At 36.5% G+C, this 23,519-nt stretch overlaps 1 protein-coding gene across 1 annotated transcript in view; it reads left to right on the top strand.

Annotated features, from left to right (window-relative positions):
* The window catches only part of LOC122136758 (NACHT, LRR and PYD domains-containing protein 12-like), a 29,762-nt gene extending 6,879 nt beyond the window's left edge, over positions 1-22,883 (top strand). The window contains exons 4-6 of the mRNA XM_042721313.1: positions 1,804-1,962; positions 21,908-21,954; positions 22,040-22,883. Of these exons, the coding sequence (XP_042577247.1) occupies positions 1,804-1,962; positions 21,908-21,954; positions 22,040-22,227 (394 nt within the window). The 3' untranslated portion in view covers positions 22,228-22,883. The remainder of the gene's footprint in view (positions 1-1,803; positions 1,963-21,907; positions 21,955-22,039) is intronic.
* The last annotated feature ends 636 nt before the right edge of the window (positions 22,884-23,519 follow it).

The raw sequence follows: 23,519 nt of genomic DNA, 5'->3' as shown, positions 1-23,519 counted from the left end.
CAAAATGAATGCTCCTGAGCTACATTTCAACTATTAATAAATTTGCAAAGATGTTAAAAACCTGTTTTTTGTGGGGTGGGTTTTGTTTTTTTATGGTGTATGGAGTGTATATTATTATTATATATATATAACAAAGAAAAAAGGCCTTCTGTAGCAAATCAATGCATTTTGCAAGAAAAATATCCATATTCAAAGCGTAATAATCACTTTAATGTAGCTTGCGTTCACTGTTGTACACAGAAGCAGCTTTGGGCTGAGGACATATGGAGGTCGGCTTTGCGTAGCTGAAAATCAGCTGAAATCAGGCCATAAAACCCATACTGAATAGTTCTGAATAAGACTTTTGAGTAATCAGTCTTGTAGGCTAGACTATTTACTTCAAAATGATGTGAAAATCATCCTGCTCACTCATTCACTGACTTGAAACACAATACTTTCTTTTTACTGAGGTGAATATCTCTGTTCTGAGACATTCAGAGTATTATACAGCCTGGAATGTGCATAAAGAGCGCTCCCTCATATAATCACTAAAAGCTGTCACTCACTTCAGTTCATTGCGATCTCACAACATTCCATTAATAAGCTCTCTACACAGCACAATGGATGTCTTAATTGCATCGTTTCTACACTTTATAATGAGAGGATTCCTGAGCTTGTAGAGCTCAGCACTTGACAAAAACTCTGCATTTTGTCAACTTCTTGATTGAAACTTAATTCTGGTTATTGCGATCAAGAAATCAACAGATATGTCTGCTACATTTCTAAATGCTGCAAATATGTTTCACCAGTATCAGATGGGGCCCTAAGTGGCCACTTACCTCGCTTAAATGTTAAGTCCACACCTGCTCTGCAGCACGACCATATTCTCTCTTTGCAATTTTTTTTATTTATTTATTTTTTTTTTATTTTTTTTTACATATATACACACACTCTCACACAAATGTGACCCTGGACCACAAAACCAGCCTTAAGTATCACAGGTAAATTTGTAGCAAAAGCCAAAAATACATTGTATTTTATGTGTCAAAATTATAAGTCTTTCTTTTATGCAAAAAAAAAAAATAAAAAAAACATGATTAGGATATTAAGTAAAGATCATGTTCCTTGAAGATAATTTGTAAATTTCGCGATTTTTAATATATCAAAACGTAATTTTTGATTAGTAATATTCATTGCTAAGAACGTAATTCGGACAACTTTAAAGGCGATTTTTTTTCTCAGTATTATATTATTTATTTATTTTTTTAGATTCTAGATTTTCAAATAGGCTAGTTATATCTCAGCCAAATATTGTCCTATCCTAACAAACCACACAAAAATGGAAAGCTTATTTATACAGCTTTCAGATTACATTTATAAATATCAATTAAAAATGACCCTTATGACTGGTTTTGTGGTCCACAAATAGGGACATTTATGTTTTTGTAAATGTTGGGCGGGACTTGATTTTCTTGTTATGCCCTCCTGTTGGAGCACACGTCATCAGAGAAGAGATGTCATTGCAGTGGGGAAGGAATTAATGTTTTAATGAAATATTACAAGTGCATATAACGCTAAACACATCTTTGGCACAGTGATCAGTTTAAAAGCCTTTGATTGGCCGTTGCGTTTATTAGCCATGTCTGTGATTGGCTATAATGCTCAGTGCTTCAAAGCACATTGTAAGTAGTAACCTTTAATGCAAAGGGGGAAAAATGTAATGCTGTAATCATACTCACAATCATGTCACAATAACCCACAGCTATAGTTATACAGTACATTTCTAAAAATGGAGCACACTAACATGAACACATTCTGTTGTAGATTATCTCAGTGTTTGGTGACAGAAGAAGGTTGTGCTGCTCTGGCATCAGCTTTGAGTTCAAATCCCTCACACCTGAGAGAGCTGGACCTGAGCTACAATCACCCAGGAGAATCAGGAGTGAAGCTGCTCAAACAGCTCAAACATCTGGGCAAACTCAAGTAAGTTGACAGGAAACAATCATTCTGTTAGCTCTGTATGTGACAAAGGTTTTCAGCTTCAGTCTTATCATAGTGTTTATCATGATTTATCGTGATGAACAACAACAACAAGAATAATAATAATAATAATAATAATAATAATAATACAATTCTATGCTTCAGTCTTAGAGAATTATTTAATTCCACTTGCTCCATGAAAAATTACAATCATTTATTAGGCTACTGATTTGACTGGAGTCTTCATCATTTGAGTGAATGTCATTTAAACATATTTGTCTATACATTTGTTCACATTTGTAGGTCATTAATAAGATATGATACAAACAAAATAAACAATTATCTGATGGTCAGTGGTCAATGTGTTTACATACTTATTGTATGAAATGGAATAGTAGCACAGTTGCTAGTGAAAAAGTTATCAAAATTATCACTGTTAAATATATATTATTTTATTTTATTTTATTTTATTTTTATTTATTTATCCTTTAGTTTAGCAGGATAGTCCCACTGAGATGTAAAATCTCTTCTTCCAGGGAGTCCTGGCAAAAATGGCAGCACAAAAATCACATAAAAAAAGAAATTACAAACACACATAAGACTAAATTTTGCCCTGCACTCATGTAGTGACAGATCAAAAAATTAAAATAAGTACATTTCCTTTAGATTAGACCTTAAGACATTTTTTAAAGAGTGAAGTGTTTCTTTACAATACTCTGCAGCTTGTTCCATAATGAAGGAGCAAAAAAAAGAAGGCAGTTTTACTCTTGAAACAATTAAAGTGGTCATGTACCGATAAACCAAAATTCCCTTGATCTTTTGACATATGATTAGATTAGATTAGATTCAACTTTATTGTCATTGCACATGTAAGGTACAAGGCAACGAAATGCCGTTAGCATCTAACCAGAAGTTGCAATAAGCAGTAAGTACAGGATATACAGTGTCTACAATATGTTTACAAATGTACAATAAATTTACAAATAAGGCAGTACTATGGACATAATTTACAGATTTTAAATACTATCAGCATGATATACAGATAGGTGTACTATGAACATACTATACAGATGGATTATGTAATAAGTGTATGTACACTATAAGCAAAAACTATGCACTAGTGTAAATAATATGAACATTATTTACACTAGTGCAATGGAGAGTAAAAAGTGCATAGAAAAATATTCCAGTGTGCAAATGGATCATTCAGTATTCTGGGATGAACAAACAGTAGTGCAAGTAATAACAAGTGAACTGTTTTGTATGTTTGTTAACCAGATGTAGTGATGAGGAGGGGTGAGGAGTCTGTGTGTTTGGTGTGTGTGTGTGTTGTCATGTCAGAGGGCGGAATTCAGTAAGGAGATAGCTGTAGGGAAAAGGCTGTTCCTTAACTGCTGGTCCTTGTCCAGAGGCTCCTGAAGCGCCTCCGAGAGGGCAGGAGGTTAAACAGTCTATGGTCAGGGTGAGAGGAGTCCTTAAGAATACTGCGAGCTCAGCGTTTTCTATGGATGTCCTCCAGTGACGTGCACAGACATTTTGAGGGGCAGGGGCTCAAGTGGAAAAAAGGGCACTTCCTCATATTTATTTCAATTTATTTCTAAACAAAACGTTAAATATATTAACACAACTCTGACTTCCCAATTTATTTTAATTCCCTCAAAAACAACCAATTGTTTCATGTTGTTTCATTTTTCAACAGATGTTTACAAAATAATCAGTTCTCAATGTTGTTTAAATTACATTACTGCACACACACACACGCGCACGCACACACACAAAAACTGATGGTGACAAGAACTTTGTTTCACATTTGAGGAAGGGTTGTTAAAATCTATCAGCATACAACATACTAATAGAATGGATAGTTATTAGATGAGGAGCCGGAGATCAAAATTATGAAGTTATTTTTTAAGGCAGGACACTTCACGTGCTGTTCAATTTTGAGATTTTGGTCTATTTTGCTTCCATGTCTTCTTTTGCTCTAATGGAAAGGACATTTCCAAAATTCACAATTCAAGGGAAAAGTCTCTTGATGTAAGTTAATAACTAATAACTGGGGAAGTTCTGTGGTGATAGGCTTTAGTTATTTTGTTTAACCTATTCATCTGCAATGCCTTGTGTCAAATGTATACAAATTAGCACATTATACTTAACGCCTGATTTGCATATCAATGTGGCGATTCTGATGACGTAATTAATTTTACTGTATTCAGCTGTCGTTTCTCCATTAAGTTAGCCTGTATGCCCATGATATATTGTCTTAGCTAAACTTTGGCTAACTTATACATGGTAGCTGAGTCATGGATGTTAGCAAGACATTTTTTTAACTATATTTGCCTTAGTCTGTTGTTCATCACCACTCACCTCCACACCAAGAAAAACACAGCTGGACAGGGAGGGAGGGTTCACTTCTGCGGCTCTCTGTCTGTCTGTGATGTGCCGATCAATGTGTGCTACACTGCTGTGCTGCACGGAGACACGGAGGGGGAGAAAGGAATCGGAAACTCAACAGAGCTCAACATTTCCTGCCCCGTGACCCAGATATTTAGTTTCTTTATTTGTTTGAACAAGAAAGCTGTGCGCAAACAGAAACACACACACGATACTACATATATTAATTTATTAAAAAAAAAAAAAAAAAACTCCCCAGAAAAAAGGGCACTTTCTCTCGAGGAAGAAAAAGGCAGGTGCTCAAGCACCCTTTGATGTCTATGTGTGCACATGCCTGATGTCCTCAATAGCAGGAAGTGGTGTCCCTGTGATGCGTTGGGCGGTTTTTACCACCCTCTGCAGTGCCTTACTGTCAGCAACTGAGCAGTTCCCATACCAGACTGTGATACAACTGGTCAGGATACTCTCGATCGCACACCGGTAAATGTTCACCAGGATGGCTGAAGACAGCTGGTTCTTCTTCAGTGTCCTGAGGAAGAAGAGGCGCTGGTGAGCCTTCTTGACCAAGTTGGAGGTGTGTGTAGTCCAGGACAGGTCCTCCGAGATGGTGGTTCCCAGGAACTTGAAGCTGGAGATACATTCCACAACCTTCCCGTTAATGTGGATGGGGTCATGCGTGCTTCCTTTCTTCTTCCTGAAGTCCACAATGAGCTCCTTTGTCTTGCTTGTGTTAAGGAGCAGGTAGTTGTCAGCGCACCATGCGGCCAGGTGCTGTACCTCCTCCTTGTAGGCAGTCTCATCATTGTTTCTGATGAGGTCAATCACCGTGGTGTCATCTGCAAACTTAATAATGGAGTTGGATCCATGCACAGGCTTGCAGTCGTGGGTGTAGAGGGAGTAGAGGAATGGGCTCAGCACACAGCCCTGTGGTACACCGGTGTTGAGTGTGTGGGTGGTGGAGCAGGTGTGGCCTGACCTACCATGCTGAGGTCTGTTGGTCAGAAAGTCCATAATCCAGTTGCAGAGGGAGGTGTTAATGTCCAGGTCTCCAAGTTTTGTGGTCGGCTTGGAGGGAATGACAGTGTTAAATGCTGAGCTGAAGTCAACAAATAACATCCATACATATGTGTTGTTATCGTCCAAGTTGTGTGAGTATAGAGTGCAGCACTGTGCATACTGCATCCTCTGTGCTTCTATTTCTAGGGTAGGCAAATTGGTGTGGGTCCAAGTGTGGGTGGGAGGCAGCCTTTGAGGTGTGCTAGGACCAATCGCTCGAAGCACTTCATGACAATAGGTGTGAGTGGTACGGGGCGGTAGTCATTCAGGCACATCGGGGAGGAGTGTTTCGGCACTGGCACAATGGATGTGGACTTAAAGCATGTTGGCACAGTTGCTTGGGTGAGGGACAGGTTGAAAATGTCTGTGAAGACCCCTGCAAGCTGCTCTGCACATGCCCTAAACACACGTCCAGGAATGCCATCTGGGCCAGCATCCTTGCGTGCGTTGATCTGGCTCAATGCAGTGTGGACATCTGAGGAGGTGAGTTTGAGGGTTTGGTGGTCTGCTGAGTGTGTGATCTTGGTGGCCGTCACCTTGCTGTCGCTGTTGAAGCAAGCATAAAAGTCATTTAGCTCGTTAAAAGTAGACATGTCAGGCTTTCTATAGATATCTCTCTCATGTCTCTGTGTTGAGTATTCACTAAATTACAGTTCATTTTAATGACGCGTTTGTAAATGAAGATCAGCGCAGACAAAGGCTGCAGACAGCACTCCTTGTTTGTTATCTTTATTTTATAAGTGCACAAAGTTTTGTTGTTATTATGTCTGTATACAAAAAAATAGACCCTTTACCCATGGCTTCTGATTAGGGTATGTTTTGATCTTTTTTTCTGTTGTAACACTGTCAATGGTGGTGTTGATGTACTTCAGTACAGAGGAGGTATAGATATCAATGTCCGTGTGAGAGCCACAGGGAGCCTGAGAAGCAAACATACTCCAGTCCGTGTATTGAAATCTGTCCTGAAGTACAGCGTCTGCTCCAGTTGGCCACATTTTGATGGTCCTCAGTGATGGCTTCACACGGTTGATGAGGGGTGAATACTTAGGGGTGAGAAACAAAGAAAGGTGATCAGACTGTGTCCGAGGTGGGGGAGGGGGGTCGCGGTGTAAGCTCCATCAATGTTTGAGTAAACATGATCCAAAGTTTTGTCTCCTCTGGTGTGGCAGGAAACATGCTGATGGAATTTGGGGAGGAGTCTTTAATTTGGAGTGATTAAATCACCCGTGACAATAAAATCAGCCTCTGGATGAGCAGTCTGTGGTTTACTAATGGCCGCACAAAGTTCGTTCAAAGCAAGTTTGGCATTAGCATCATGTGGAATATAGACTGCAGTTATAATGGTGGAAGTGAACTCCTGCGGCAGATAAAAAGGTCTACACTTAACCAGGAGAAACTCTAGGTTACCTGAGCAGTGTCTCCCAACAATGACATTGTTCATACACCAAGCTTTGTTAACATAAATGCACAATCCACCACCTCTTGTCTTGCCGGAGTCATCTGCCGTTCTATCTGCCCGGAGCGTGTAGCATCCGGCTAGCTCAATAGCATTATTGGGTACGTCACTGTGTAGCCATGTTTCTGTGAAAACCATGACATTGCAATTCAAAAGTCTCTTACTGTGGGTGATGCGAAGTCATAACTCGTCCATTTTGTTCACCAGTGACCGCACATTAGCGAGGAAAATGCTGGGTAAAGATAGCCGGAGCGGTGTTAGCTTTAGCTTAGCTCTAAGCTTCCCCCGCCTTTGTTTACGATCTCAACGCTCTGCCTGCGAGCACTTCCGCCCGGCCGGGTAGAGTGCTTAGCCTCGGGTGTTCTGGAGATCTCAGGGATGAGTCGAAGATTGGTGATAAAACTGTTGGAAAAGTGCTCACCATTATCCAAAAGCTCCTGTCGGGTGCAGGATGTTAAGGCAAAGCTGTTCAGTACGAACAGACCCAAGATGAGCAGGAAAAATACTGCAAAATTGCAAAAACTGGAGAAACGCCGAGCCTCATGATGTGTAGGCGCCGCCATCTTGGTCTTGAGAGGTCATTGTACTCAGAACTTTCTCATTAGTCTAAAACAGCTTATATTGAAACCAAATTGCCAAAATGATAGCTTGTGGAATGTTTCTACTCTATGATTCAATAATGTGGCTAAATACTGCCTCCACAGAAGATCAACGCCTGCTTATACATCGCTGCCTGTTTAGCCCTGCCAATCCAATTTACACATGTAGTGTAAATGATGAGAGAGGCAAATGTAGGTCTACACAGAAATCTAATTATAAAGATACTCTAAAGGGAACAAGACACTGTACAGTGCCAAGTTGTGGAAAAAAACTGAGTCTTTGCATTGCCTTCCTTCTAATCCTAATCTTAGGAAAGATTGGATGAACTTTATTTTTAATGTTCAGACCACGTCAGTAAGAACTTTGTCCTTTGCTCACTTCATTTTATCATGGATTCGTTTACAAACAAGGAACAATTCGATGAAGGATTTTTAGAAAGATTGAAAGTAAAAGACGATGCTTGTGCCAACTGTATTGGATTCTGACAATGTCAGTCTTTAGACAACATCTGTATTGCAAACTGTATTGCTGTTATTGTTGTTTTCCCCTCCATCATTCATAAAAAAAAAAAAAAAAAAAAAAAAATTTGAAGCCCTATCAAGAGCATGCCAAAATAACAGATAGCGGTATAACCCCAGCTGTAAAGCCATGCTGGCCAATCAGAAGCCTGAAAAAAAGGTTATTGCTGGTTGTTACCGGCATGCACTCCGACATCACAAGCCAACATCTGCAGTTTCACTGCCTACACAACAACAACAGACTTTCTAAAAATATTCACCCTTGCAGGAGTTTTCAAAAAGTTTCGGTTTCAGTGACCAGATACTGCGATTGCATAGCTCTCAGTATCATCTCTCAGTCCCTGACAATCACACATACAGCACAATAATGTTATGTCTTTAAACTCGGGTCAATGAAATATTATACCATCTGTTGTCTTCTTTTCAAAGAATGTTAAAAGTTGCTCCTCAACCATTTTGCATGAAAATTTGGCCAGTTGTCATTACTTAGTTTGAAAATTATTATACATAGACAATTTTAATTATTTAACATTAATAATATTTCCACAAAACACACACTTATTATAAAAAAGAAGAAAATAATCATAATACTCTCATCATCTGTGTGTGTTTCCCTCCCCTATGTGTTGTCCTTATTTGGTCTTCCTGTTCCTGTCTTGATTGTGTTTCCAGGTGTTCCCCATTTCGTTATATTGATTCCAGGTGTGTCCCATTAGCTCCCTTAATATTTAAGCCATGTGTGCTTCCATTCTCCCTTGTCTGGAATTGTTCATCTCACCCCAGTGCTACGGTACGGTACGGTACGGTACTGTACGTGTGCTTTCCTGGTGTTCTGTTCATTAAAGTTCTGTAATTATTGAAATCTCCTACGTCTCTGCATCTGCTTGCTCCAGCACAGTAGGCATGCGTGACAGTAATGGGGTTGATGGTTTTACAGAGGGTTTTGTGTAGGGATCTGCCGAATGAGGCTTTTGAAGCAGTGAGGCTTTTACAACAAACTGCGTTGATGCTTGGAAGCTTTTGACACAGTGCTCTACCCCTCCATCTGGTGGGTCAATAAAAATTCCTACACCAACTGTATCATTTAGATGTTTTGTTCATTGGGATGTCATTGTAAGGTTTAATTGTCTATTTAATAAGCATATGTGTCATAGCAATGCTGTGTGTGTGCAGAGATAGAGTTTCCCAAATTTATTGTATTTTGCACAATACAATGACAAAGAATTTTATTTTATATTAACTTGCATCAAACATGTCTTTTCACATAAATAGAATGATTAATACTCAAATAAATTAAACCTACATCATTTTTCATTGCACCATTTTTGTGTCTTACTTACAAAAGAACACACACATGCACATTGTTAAGAAACACAAATGCACAAATGCAGTTATTGCATTTACAGTTTTTCTGACTTGCTAAAACACTAAACCCCAATCTCTGAACCAAATTCTCACTAGCAAAAAAAACAATTTGTAGAATAAAGCACTCTTTCTGCTAGACCTTAAAACACGTTCAGGCAGTTAGGCTCTATTTGCAAATCTCATGCACTCTTTTTGCAAAACTCTAAACACATTTTCTTTCACTTAAACACTTATCACACTGTGATGCATTTGTGCTGCAAAATGCTAAACACAAGTGGCAAAAGTTAAATACAACTAAAGCACAGTTGTCATCGTTTACACACAATGAAACACAACGATTCAAAATTGTTCACACTTGTTTCTAATGATGTGATCAAACCAACTGTACAAAATATGAGTCAGTTCGGAGTGCACAAGTGACAGGTGACTGAATCATGATACGAACAATAGATGGAAACAATCTGAGAAGGAGAGGAGGAAGAGTATATGTAAGAAGTGGAGGGTGAGGAGAGAAAGAATAAAGTTTAGAGAGTGTTATCAAGGCTGGATCTCTCAGACCAGAGGTTTTTTTCTCTGTCTAGCATAAAAGACAACATTATGTGATGTGGACAGAGTCTTCAGGCCGGACTCAAGCACAAAAACATGATGCTGAGACAGAATGAATCTCTCATTCACCCTGATTTTACCATTGCACAACTTACAGTATTTGAGTATACTGTAACATGCTATTCATTTAGAGTTTGAGTTGACTTTTTTTGGCCTTTGCAGTTGGACTGCAGTATTGAATAAAGTGCTGAATATAGACAAACATTCAGTACTATTCTATAGTATTCTATTCTATATTCAGCACAATACTATTCTTGCAGTACATACAGTAGGCCTATACAATTTATTCACCTTACTCAGTTGCAATTACTATACTTTTTTACAGAATTGCAAAATTGTTTACTCAATACAATATTTTTTTTTCCTGTAATGTTCTGGATGCTGTGTTCTCCATTTTTCTCTGTAGTGTCTAATGAATGCTCTGTAGTGTTTATTTTTTATTGACTCGTGTGTGTGATCTGAGAGCACCGTTTGATTTTGAGGTGAAATGGTTTTGAGAGGCATTGCTTTATTTTGATGGAAGAAACAGACATATCTTTAATTAATATAGTTTGAGTATTTGGATTTGTGTTTAAAGTTTTGAAAAAATGATTGATGATTTCAAGAAATGTGACTGTAATATATTTTGAAATAATATATTTTTTTTTCTCGCCAGTGTGAGCTGTTGACAACAGAGGATAGCGTTTACAAGCAGCAAAAATGTTTGTGGTCAAGGAAGGAGTTTTATACTTTTTGGGAACAGTGCTTGAGCCCGCAAGGTGTTTTTATTTTGATTCAGTCAACAGACATTCACATGTCACTGTTTTTAATGGTAGTACTATAATTAACAACGATACACCATGTAAAAACACTACATACATGTAGGCATGCTGACTGATATAACTAAAACATTGCACTAAATTGACCTTTCGTATCAGACATGTAACGAAGCTTCGTGACATCACCATTACATTCTCCATATGTTTAAGTGTTTATAATGTTTGTAAACGTTATAGTTTACTTATTTTACATTATTTCTGAATGTAACAAAATGCTACTTAGTATGTGACTTGTCTGTTTTTTTTTCTCAAAAATTGCTATGACTGATACGTGTAGTGTGTTTCTTTAAAGGGGTTACATGATGCGATTTCAAGTTTTCCTTTCTCTTTGGAGTGTTACAAGCTCTTGGTGCATAAAGAAGATCTTTAAAGTTGATAGCGTGTTAGAACGGGCCGTTTCAGGAGGGTGTGGTTGACTCTTAACATTGATAAAAAAAAAAATATCTCTTCTTAGAATCCCGCCTCTGCTCACTCAAGACGGCCTCCGTTCCCTCTAGGTCTCCGGACTCCGCTCAAAGTAGTTTCGCTTTCTCAACGAAACAGCATCACACACCGCGGCCTTGAATGAGCAGAGGCTGGAGGCCTAGAGTGAGCTGTTGTTTTGTTTGGCCTTCCAAAAGAGGAAATGACAAATCATGTTTATATCACGTTTAGAATGTGTTTTAATGTTTATTTCTCGTCGCTCTGGCCAGACAGGGCATCACAATATGTTGAAGGGCGTAACATTTCCGTCACACGCTTGAGGCATTCAGCCAATCACAATGCACTGGATAGCTGGCCAATCACAGCACACCACGCTTTTTAGAGCGATGAGTTTTGTAAAAATCAACGTGTTTCAGAAGACGGGGCATAGAGAAGAAACAATAATGTACAGTATGTGGAAAATAATGTTGTTTTTTTTAACCTTAAACTGCATAAACACATTTCATTACACCGAAACACAAAATAATGTTCTTTTTGCAGCATCAAATTACCCTTTAAATGACTTTTTTAACCATTTAACTGAAAGTATTAATTGGTCAAAATTCTTACTTTCAATTAAGGTCATCACTAGAAGCCACATATTCATCATTTAATAATGTGTTGCCAATAGTAAAATATTCTGTTGACAGTGTGTCATATTAATTAATTATTTTAATTTATTAAATACTACATTAATGCTTATAATTCTTTGCAATTTCAAGGTTAGCGTTTTTTTTTTTGTCATCTTTCCGTTGTTTAACACATCAACAATAAATTCGAGCAGCATATCATAAACACAATAACAACAATAATAAAATTAAATTAAATTAAATTAAAATAAATAAATATAAAGTGAAGATAATACCAAAAAAAATTGTAAAGCAAATTCTAAGTCAAATTAAATTGCATTTCAGTGGCGGTTAATCCATGTGTGTTGTCAGTCATTTAGAGTTTTAAGGCACTCTTTGTTTTTAATTGTTTTAAGTATTTAAATAAAATTCTAAATTCATTTTTCTCTCAAAACATGGAGTTTTTAACAAATTGAAGCCTTTAACAAATCTGCATTTGTGTACATGAACTTTAAAATTCAAAACTTCAATCTCTTTGTTTTGCATAAAGACACCAAATATAAGAATGTGATCAGCAGAAGGCGGCATTATTTGTCTTCAGCCACTTTAACACTAGTACAGTAAAAATGATGTTTAATATCTTTCAGGCAGAAATATCATGCATTACTATCCAAATGAAATTCGAAGAAATCTGTTACATGGATAAATGTCATCAAAGGCGTAGCAAGGGCAGGTAAGGCAGGCAATGCCTGGGGCCCCACATTTTGAGGGGGCCCCCGACAGCTGACCATTTGAACAATCTGAAATGTCATTATTAATATAACATGGAGCAATATATCTGAATCCCCCTAGGGGGACCCCTCTCGCGTTACGCTGGATGTGCTTGCTTTTATCTCGTGATGCGTTGGCCTCCGGTTTCAAACTGGCACAGTGCTTACTCGTGCATTTCCTGATTTAAACATGAAGAGGACTTATCCTTCTGGCAGCCAGAAGTGGAAAAAAAGCAAGAAGAGGAAGAAAAGAGGTAACATGCAAGCGGTAAATGATGGAGATAAGATTGACTTAAGTATAATTATATAACAAACAAATGTTGTCATTGTTAATTCCAGCTTATTTTCATTTAATTATTTGCAAGATGAATGACTGGTAATAGTCCAATTACCAACAGGGTTACTGGGAAACAGGTTAGCTAGGGTTGCACTTAGCAGCAGCATATTATGGTAGTGTTTAGCAGGTATTAATATAGGCTGCAATAGAATAGGAGGTACCGGGAAAGATGCGCACATCACCTGCATCCAATGTTTTATAAATATTTTTGGTCACATTACCGCCAAAATATCTTAATGGGGTGCTATTATGCTTTTTCACTTTTTCAACTTCAGTTAGTCTGAATGTTGCTGTGTTGAGTATTCACTGAGTTACAGTTCATTTTAATGACGCATTTGTTTTTGAAGATCAGCGCAGACAAAGGCTGCAGACAGCACTCCTTGTTTGTTATCTTTATTTTATAAGTGCACAAAGTTTTGTTGTTATTATGTCTGTATACAAAAAAAAGTAGACCCTTTACAGATTCGATTGATCTATTGCTCTTATCTGTACGATCAAAACTGAAAGTGTATAATTTAAGTTCTTTTCGGGGTTATCAGGAGAAAATACCCCAAAACGCGTATACGCGTTAATCGACTCCAGAAATAATTTTTAAGGGGTTAGTTCAGCCAAAAATGAAAATTATGTCATTAATGACTCACCCTCATGTCGGTCCAAACCCGTAAGACCTCCGTTCATCTTCGGAACACAGTTTAAGATATTTTAGATTTAGTCCGAGAGCTTTCAGTCCCTCCATTGAGAATGTATGTACGGTTTACTGTCCACGTCCAGAAAGGTAATAAAAACATCATCAAAGTAGTCCATGTGACATCAGAGGGTCCGTTAGAATTTACTGAAGCATAGAAAACAAAACTTCGTTCAAAAAAAAAAAAAAATGAAGACACAACTCCGACATACTACTTCTCTTCCGGGTCTGTTGCTAACCCCACTGCAGTGACACCGCTGACATACGACGCTGCTGACGTGTTTTCTGGTGCGCCCAATAACAAAGAAAACACGTCAGCAGCGTCGTATGTCAGCGGCGTCACTACAGTGTTGTGAACGTACTCACAACAGACCCGGAAGAGAAGAAAAAGCGGAATAAAGTTGTCATTTTTGTTATTTTTTTGGAACAAAATGTATTTTCGATGCTTCTATAAATTCTAACGGACCCTCTGATGTCACATGGACTACTTTGATGATGTTTTTATTACCTTTCTGGACATGGACAGTATACCGTACATACATTCTCAATGGAGGAACAGAAAGCTCTCGGACTAAATCTAAAATATCTTAAATTGTGTTCCGAAGATGAACGGAGGTCTTACGGATTTGGAACGACATAAGGGTGAGTCATTAATGACATAATTTTCATTTTTGGCTGAACTAACCCTTTAAGTGGCCACAGGGCTATTTTGCATCTCTGAGCAACATGAAGGTGTTTCGTTCCTGAATGAATCAAACATTTAAATGATTCGGTTCAATCGCAATGACTCACTTATTAACAGTGACTTGCTGCCGCCTACTGGGGGTTTTAATTTCACATTTAAAGTACATTTTTATTATTTAAATAATTTCAAATATCAGTATTCAACGTTTTACGTTTAATATATCAAAACATTTATTATGCACATGTAAAAATAGGCCTTTGTAAAGGTAAATAAAAATATGCAGATTTGAGAATGTAAAAGCTGACAGAACACTGATGAAAATAAATTTCTTAAGAATAAATTGTACTATGTAGATTGTACTGTATCTTCAATATTGTATTGTACAGTATTGTATCTTCTGCCATAAAGATGAAGATTGATATTATGTGAAAGAATAAGCACTTTGTTTAAAAAAAAAAATTGTTCTATTATGTGTGTTTTAACTACTTTTTGTTAGTTTATATTACGGTTACCACACCTCAAGACATCGATCAGATGATATATTTAAAGGGATTTGTCCGGTTTATGTACTTAAATCGTTATTGTGAGTAGGATTATTTCTTCTGCATCTCATCCAACGCCTCTTTTGCTGGTTCCAAAACTTCATTTTAAAGCTGGTAATGGAGGCTTGAGCCGCTGATAGCATTCTAACGCAGTTATTAATGAAGTTATTAGAAAGAGAGCGAGAGAGACAGAGAAAGACAAAGAGATATCTCATGTTAATTATTCTACCTCTGTGCGTCCCTCAACAGTGTTCTGCAGCAGCGTCTCTAAACAGCGCTGTTATTACCTCACTAGTGCGAAATGTCATGTGTATTTACTTTCAGAAAATTCATCTGTCATGTTGTTGTTTTTGTTAGTCCTGTAATTCCGTTATTACAGTTTTACTAAGTGATATGGAACTGAAATGCGGTCAGGAGAGCTGTCTGGAACTACCCAGACTGCATTTCAACGTTGACACGTCAGGTACCAGGGTTGAATCAACGTTGAATTACCTTTCAATTTTGCAAATTGGATCAACGTTGATATTGTGACGCTGTTTCACCGTCTGACCTTCATCATGAGTGAATTATGGTCGTTCTGGAGACGTTGGATTAACGTTGAATTAGGTGTTGATTTTGAAAAGTGAATCAACGTTGATAACGTGACGATGTTTCACCATCATACCTTTCAGCATGGGTAAATAAATACACAACTGTTAAACTGTAAAAAATCAAAGGACTGGCAGCAATGGCTTTACAACCAACTTCAATAAACTACCACATGCTCAAAATTGTTCAAAAATATGTGTTTTAATTTGTAAACATACTGTATAAAACAGATGGAAATAATCCCAAACTTTAGCTGGCAGTGTTTGTGCATGGATGTTTCGTTAAAACATGTAGAAGAACAATCCAAATACAATAATATTTAAAGGTTTTTGTAAAATAATATGCATATATTGTGCAGCTCTTGCAAGAGAAACCCTTGTATCTTTATAACTGAAACCAGCTTGTCTCATGACAAGAGATTTGTACAGTTGTGCAGTGAAAATGTGTTGAACAGTTCGAGAAGGGAACCGGCGACCAGGGGCGCTGTAAGGGGAGGGGAGGTTAGGACGATTCCAAGGGTCCAGCGTTAGAGGGGGCACCACGAGGGGGGAAGCAATTTCTAATGAGGGAAACCCCCCCCACTGCGTTTTTTTACCGCGGGTAACACGGAATGTGATTTCTACCGAGGGGGACCCTAAAATATTAGAACCAACAGCATTGTGCATATAGTGTGATTGTGCTTCTGGTGATTCTCGAAAGTGTCCCAGCTCTAGCTCCTTTCTGACGCCGTCCCCTCCACTCTCTCCCACCTGTATAAACAAACACAAAAACACCACAAATAAATCCTCATAAAATATCAACTTTGATATTGTGAAATATATTTAACTGAAAACTGAATGCAAAATAAATCACACAATATTTTCACTTTACAGTTCAATAACAGTGGGGTTGGAAACAAAGTGCACAACACTATTCATTGAACACTTATTTAATGTATTCAGATGAAAGTTTACAATATTAACAAATTATTCACAAGCAGTGTTTTTAGAGCCCCCAGCTACACTGTTTTAATCAGAACCCTAGCTATACAGAGTATTTAGTAAAACAAGTAAAATCAAATTAAGTGCATTTTTATTAAACCAAGTAAAAAAAAATCACAACCTATCACAAAAGCTCAGTGAATCTCTACCAGAAGTGACAGTGCAGTGTAGCAGATGAATAATTTCTTACCAATGTTTCAATAATTAGCTGGATCCTTGATGACTCTACGAGGGGAAAGAAGAAACAGTTTACTGAAAAGTTCTTAAAAAGCAGGATTTCATTTTATAACATTTCTTTAAACCAGTGGTTCTCAAACTTTTTATACCAAGTACCCCTTCAGAAAATATTTGTCTCTCTGATTACCACCATAATGACCAACATTACATTTCAGCAGCGTAGTAGGCCTAACTATTCAGCTACAGTTAAAAAATGATGCAGTTTTATTCCTAATAAGAATATTTATTGTTGTCAGCCACTTTAACATTGTAAATACACAGTTTGAACACTGCACTGTGCTTACATACAGGTAAATGAAAACTTAGTTTAAATTAAAATGTGTTATAACAAAATTTAGATAAATGTAAAAAAAATAAATAAATAAACCCTTACTCAAAGATTAAATTAAAATGTATTAACATTAATTTATATTTAATTTAGTGATTCCTCTGTGTACCACTAGAGGGAGCCTGAGTACCACTAGTGCTACTCGTACAGCACTTTGAGAATCACTGCTTTTAAACAACAATCTTAATTCAATTAAATGTACCGACATCTGCAATTATATATTTCAGAAAACATGAAGAGTGTGTTATCTTTTATAAGATTAAAAATATATATATAACAAACCTAATGCATGGGATTCATATAAGGAAAAATCTCTAAAAGACAGACATAAACACATAATTTACCAGCAACACAACATGAGATGAACATCTAACTTGAGCATCTGTGATAAAGCAATACACAAATACACACACAGGTATTTATCTTCTGCAGGTTACATGTCCTTTACACATTTGTAAACTCTGGTAACGTTATACTTTAATATTTTCTAAAGATAATAAAGATAGCGATTTTCTTACCTAATTTCGCCAGTATGCAGGACCTTGCAGAACACTGACCCTTCTTGTGTTTTTTTTTTTTTAAGTTTTTTTATTTTTTTATAAAGCTTTATTAAATTCTTACAAAATACAGACAGCAAATTTAAGAACAAAATACAGATATAACACATATAGCGAGAACAAAGCAAAACAGAAAAGAAAAGGAAAACTTCAAAAAAAAAAACACGAGAGTATTTCATGTAAACAGTTTTAGGGATTTACAGATGTCAATAGTCCTTAGAGCCTTTGTGTTTTTTGACAAAGAGATAGTCATCATATACTGTTCAAGTTCTTTCTTCATTAGAAAGAGTTCAGGCTTTCTATTGGTGAATTTGCTCTTGTGTATATGAAAATTTTGCTAAAAATAAAAAACAGATTTATAAAAAATAAAAGGCATTACCATCTTTGTGATTAAAGTGATGAAAACCAAAAATAACATTCTTAAAATAAAAGGCAAAAATCAGAAAATACAAAATCAGCAATAAACTTTTGGAAGTCCCTCCAGAATTTGTAAGTGAATTCACATGACCAAAAAATAAGTGGGTAAATGTTTCAGGTGCCCTTGGCAGAAAGAGCAGTTAACATTTATATTAGACTTGAATTTTGATAGATAATGTCTTGCAGGGTAGAATTTGTGTATCAGTTTAAATGAAATCTCTTTAATTTTATTTGTTAATAAGAACTTCTGAGGTAAAAGTCCAAACTTTTTTCCACTCAATATCAGCCACAAAATTTAGACCAATAAAACGTGGCTGGTGGGATAGAAAACTAGAGCATCCTGAAACATAGATCTTATCTTGGAGTTCAGACGCTTACCAGATGAAAAGCAAACCTTACCAAGAGAAGACTGACACACATCAGGAGGAATAAATGATAAGGGAGGAGAGCTGTAGGAGCACCTGAATAACATGCACAGACCAGACGGGATAGCATCAAATACCACAGAAAATTCTCTAGGCGTTATTGGTATTATATCTCCTGAGAAATTCAGAGTAATTGTACAATAAGCCATCTTCCTTGAACAGTTGACTAACCAAAAACAATTCCGTTGCTAAACCAATTATCCAAAAATAATGTTTTGTTTTTATAAACAATATTACAGTTATTCCAAATAAAAACAGCTTTGTGGAGAGAAATTATGTTTGTAAAACCAATGTCCATGCTAAAAGAACCTGTTGATGGAAATGAGAAAGTTTTCAGCGGTATTTTTGGAATGCTATAATTGCATAGCAGCAGGAAGTTAAGGCCACCTAAATTTGAGAATACAAAATGAGAAATAAAATGCCAAATGGATGTGGGGTTTTTCAAGTAGTTTTTGATCAAGTTTATTTTGAAGGTGTTATTAAGTGAACCAAAATCGATAAAAAATTTCAGACCACCTTTGTCACAGTGGCTTAAAGTGACAGATTTTCGTAGGTAGTGGGGTTTTATTCTTCCATAAAAAATTGTGTAAGATTTTGTTAATTGATTTTACAAGTAGTGTTATCAACATGTAAAGATTGAGCAGCATAGGTTAGACGAGAGATTCCTTCAGCCTTTGGAAAGCAGAACTCTGCCCTTCAAAGACAAGTCTCTCTGGAGCCAGTGATTAAGGATTTTTTGGGTTTTTTCTATAATGGGAGTGAAGTTTATAGAGCTTCTTGATTGCTCATTTTTAGTGATTTGAATACCAAGGTATGTAACAGAATTTTTTACATGGATTCCATGGATTGAGGCCGTCAAGCAGGCTTTAACAGGCAAAAGTTCACATTTATTTAGATTAAGGGAGAGTCCGGAGGCTTTAGAAAAGGATTGGATAGTGTCGACTGCCGCCGATACTTGAGATGCATCCCTGAGAAATAGAGCAGTGTCATCTGCAAGCTGGCTTATGAGTATTTCTCTGTTTGCAATGACCAAGCCCTTTAACGGACTAAGTTTGATGTGTGAACTAAGGAGTTGTACAGAAAGGAGAAATAGATACACTGACAGGGGGCACCCCTGCCTCACTCCACGCTTCAGGGAAAAATTCTGGGGGAAGTACCGCTAGCAAGCTTTATAGAACTATTACTATTGGAATATAACATCTGAACTGCATTGCAAAAGGATTGACCAAAGCCAAATTTATTCAAAGCCGTAATAATAAAATCATGTTCCAGGGAGTCAAAAAGCCTTATAGAAATCGAGAAAAAGAATAAAAACTGTCATCTTGCACAAGTTCTGAGTAATCCATTATATCTAAAATTAATCTTATGTTGTTAGAAATATGACGATTCTGCATAAAACCAGATTGACTCTCATCAATGACTGTATCTAAAATAGGTTTTACTCTATTTGCAAGGATCTGTGCTAGTATCTTATAATCATTATTCAATAAAGAGATTGGTCGCCAATTATCTAAGAGCAGAGGGTCCTTTCTTGGTTTCGGAATCAGGGTAATTAGTCCCTGACATAAAGTGGAAGGGAGTGCACCCCATCAATGCTTTCCTTAAAGACTTCCAAAAGAAATGGGGCTAAGCTGTCAGAGAATTGTTTATAAAGCTCGGCAGTAAGGCCGTCTGTCCCGGGGGACTTGTTTAGCTTAAGGTACTTTATAGCATCTGTGACTTCATTCAGGGAAATTACCCTGTCACAAAATTCACAATCAGCCTCACTCAGCTGGGTGATATTATTTACAGAATTAAAAAAGGAAAAAGCAGCTTGAGGGAAATACTTGGAAGAGGAAAGTTTACTGTAAAAATCTGCACAATATTTTGCAATGGTGCTCTGATCATTAGAAATTGTCCCGTTAATATTCAATTTTAGAATAGAATTAGTGTTGGATTGATGTTTCTCTAGTCTGAAAAAGTAAGCCGAATTCTGCTCACCTTCTTCAAGCCACTTTTTGCGAGACCGGACAAATGCTCCTTCAGCTTTACGCTTATAAATCTCATCCAACCTATGCTGCCAGTCATTTAGTTCAGTCTTATCAGATTCGCTGAAAGCCTCTATCGGTTTGGAAGTTAAAAAAGCAATCTTCTCTATTACCACTGTCTCCCTCAGCCCTTCTTCTCCTCGCTACCTCAATGCAGTATTTTCTAAAAAACTTACCAAGTTCATATTTCAGAAGCTCCCAATTATTACAGAATATCTTTTCAGCTAAAGCTTTTCTCCAATAATGTTTTATCAGATTATGAACTTCGGTAATCACTTCTTTATGCTCAAGGATAGTACTGTTAAGCTTCCAATATGAAAATTTAGCACTAGAGGGGGAAGACAAAGGGACAGTTAAATGAATTGTTAGCATATAGCTGTAAAGTATATGTTTACCCAATTCAATATAATTATAACAGCTAGGTTTGCAGAGCTCAACCAGAAACGTCTGCTCAGAGCGCCATCTTGGCCCCCTCCGACCCTTCTTGTGTTCACATTAGTGTTTGTTCTCCATTGATGTCACGACTCAAATTCGCTCAAAAAATAAAAATGTAATATTAAATAATTCGGGACCGACCGAGCAGTTACACCGAGCAGCAGCTCACAGTCAGCTGCCTCACTCACAGAAAGATGATAATAACCGTCATATTTTCAAATGTAGAAAGGCGCGAACCGTTTCATTTTCCAGTTTCCCGGATGACAGCCAGATTAACCAATCATGATCAAAGCAGTAAAGAAGAACAACCAATAGGAATTGTTTCAGCGTGATAAAGCGAAATGTATTTAGTTTTATTGTTGTTAATGATGATAATATTTAACATATACCTTTAGATTTTAGAATAGGTTTCATGATCAAAATATTGTAAAATGCTATTAAAATAATAAAAAAGATCTTAATTTAATATTAATTTATTTTGTATGCTGTTGAAAACATTAAGCTGATTCAACATACAGATCTTATTAAAAAAATTAATGTTGATTTACAAGTGTTTTTGTTAACCTTTTTCAACCATTTAGCACTAAACATTTTTTAGTCGGTCATGTGCGGGCTGGGGGTACTTCTTTCGTCAACTATCTTGTTCTGATAGTGTCAGCTTTTGAAAACCTCTCCGATAAAACATTTCTTTCAAGAGGAATAGTGATCTCAAAACCTTGTTGTTACATTTATTATCCAAGAAATTATAATTGTCAATAAACAAATCATACAGAGGAATATTGTAAGATAACTTTAATTAAATTCATCAAAGCTACGGGAAAAAGCTCTGACAACTAAAGAAAAATCATCTCTATGAACAATCCACATTAAATCTCAACATTATCATAACATAAATTATCACAACATAAATTATCATAACATATTAACCTCTTCGTTTATTAAATGTGTTTTCAGAGGTGTGATATTTGAACGATTGGCAGCGTGTACAAATGTTTCATGAATCACATGTGAATCCTGTCACAAGTTCTATTGTGTCCACTGATCTGAGCTCGTTTTTACATCAGAGTGTGTCTCTCTGTGTGTGTGTTTTCTAGTGTGGATCATGGAGGATTTCACATGATCACAGCAGGACTCCACAAATGTAAGTTCACACACAGACACACACAGATTTCTTGTTTGTAGTTTGGTTGTAAATGTGTGTGTTGTAATGTGTGTGTTGTGTTCAGACGCCTGTGATCTCACACTGGATCCAAACACAGCAGACAGACACCTCGTTCTGTCTGAGGAGAACAGAAAGGTGACGTGGGTCTCTGAGGAACAGTCATATCCTGATCATCCGGACAGATTTGATGAGTGTCCTCAGGTTCTGTGTTCAGAGAGTCTGACTGGATGCTGTTACTGGGAGACTGAATAGATTAAATGAGAAGTTTATATATCAGTGTCTTATAAAGAAATCAAGAGGAAAGGATGGAGTGCTGACTGTGTGTTTGGAGGTAATGTGAACTCCTGGAGTCTGATCTGCTCTGGTCACACATTCACTGCTCTTCACAATAATACACACACTGTGATCTCTGCTGCTCCAGACTCCTGTAAGAGAGTAGCAGTGTTTCTGGACGAGTCGAGCGGCTCTCTGTCCTTCTACAGCGTCTCTGACACACACACACACACACACTTACACACATTCACACACACATTCACTCAACCTCTACACGCTGGATTTAGACTTCCTTATTCAAACTCTTCAGTGTCTCTGTGTCACATTAAACATTAAACACACACAGACTCTCTCTCTCTCACACACACACACACACACTCACACACACTCACACACACACACACACTGATAAATATGTGAAAAATAATATGTCATATTTACTCTGTTGTGTCATATTTCTCAGGCTGTATTTCCAGGAGTTCATTTAATTTTAGTGTAATAGAATTCAGAATAAAATTACTTCATCATCATCATCATCGTTATTATTACAGTTTTGAAACCAGCATTGAAAAGCAGTGATAGAGAAAAAAAAAAGTGTTTATGCAACTCTACTTCAGATAAATTCTTTTGAAACATTTAATCGTCTGCAGCCTCTTCATTTTTGAGGAAAATCAATGTAATATATTTCTGTTCAATAATATTTTTGGATTATTATTTAAAATTTGAAGGGGATTTTGATACTTTGAATATTTATAAAAAAAATTAATGAGCCATTTTTTTCCATTAAAATTAATTAAACTCAGTCACTTCATTTTTGGGTCCCATTTGTTAATGAAATCTTTATGAATTTTTTTTTTTCATCAGGAAAATCATATATATATAATCATATTTTTGTTCAATGACATTTTTCGATTATTATTTTACATTTTGAGAAGATTTTATGATAATATGCAATATTTATAAAATTATTATTAGCAATTTTTTTCCATTAAAAATTAATTTAAACTCTAAGTCACATCTGTTAATGAAATCTAAGTGTTTTCTTTTTCTTTCTTTTCTTTTTCCTTTCCTTTCTATTACTTATCACAAAAAACAATCAGGATAATCAATGTAATATATTTATGTTCAATAATAATAATAATAATAATCTTAGTGTTTTTTTCTTTCTTTTCTTCTTATTATTATCAGGATAATCAATGTAATATGTTTATGTTCAATAATAATAATAATCTTAGTGTTTTTTTATTTTATTTTCTATTAATATCAGGAAA

This window comes from Cyprinus carpio, chromosome B3 (genome assembly GCF_018340385.1).
Source record: "Cyprinus carpio isolate SPL01 chromosome B3, ASM1834038v1, whole genome shotgun sequence".
In the NCBI taxonomy this organism is placed as follows: Eukaryota; Metazoa; Chordata; class Actinopteri; order Cypriniformes; family Cyprinidae; genus Cyprinus; species Cyprinus carpio.
This window is presented reverse-complemented; position numbering and strand designations above follow the sequence as displayed.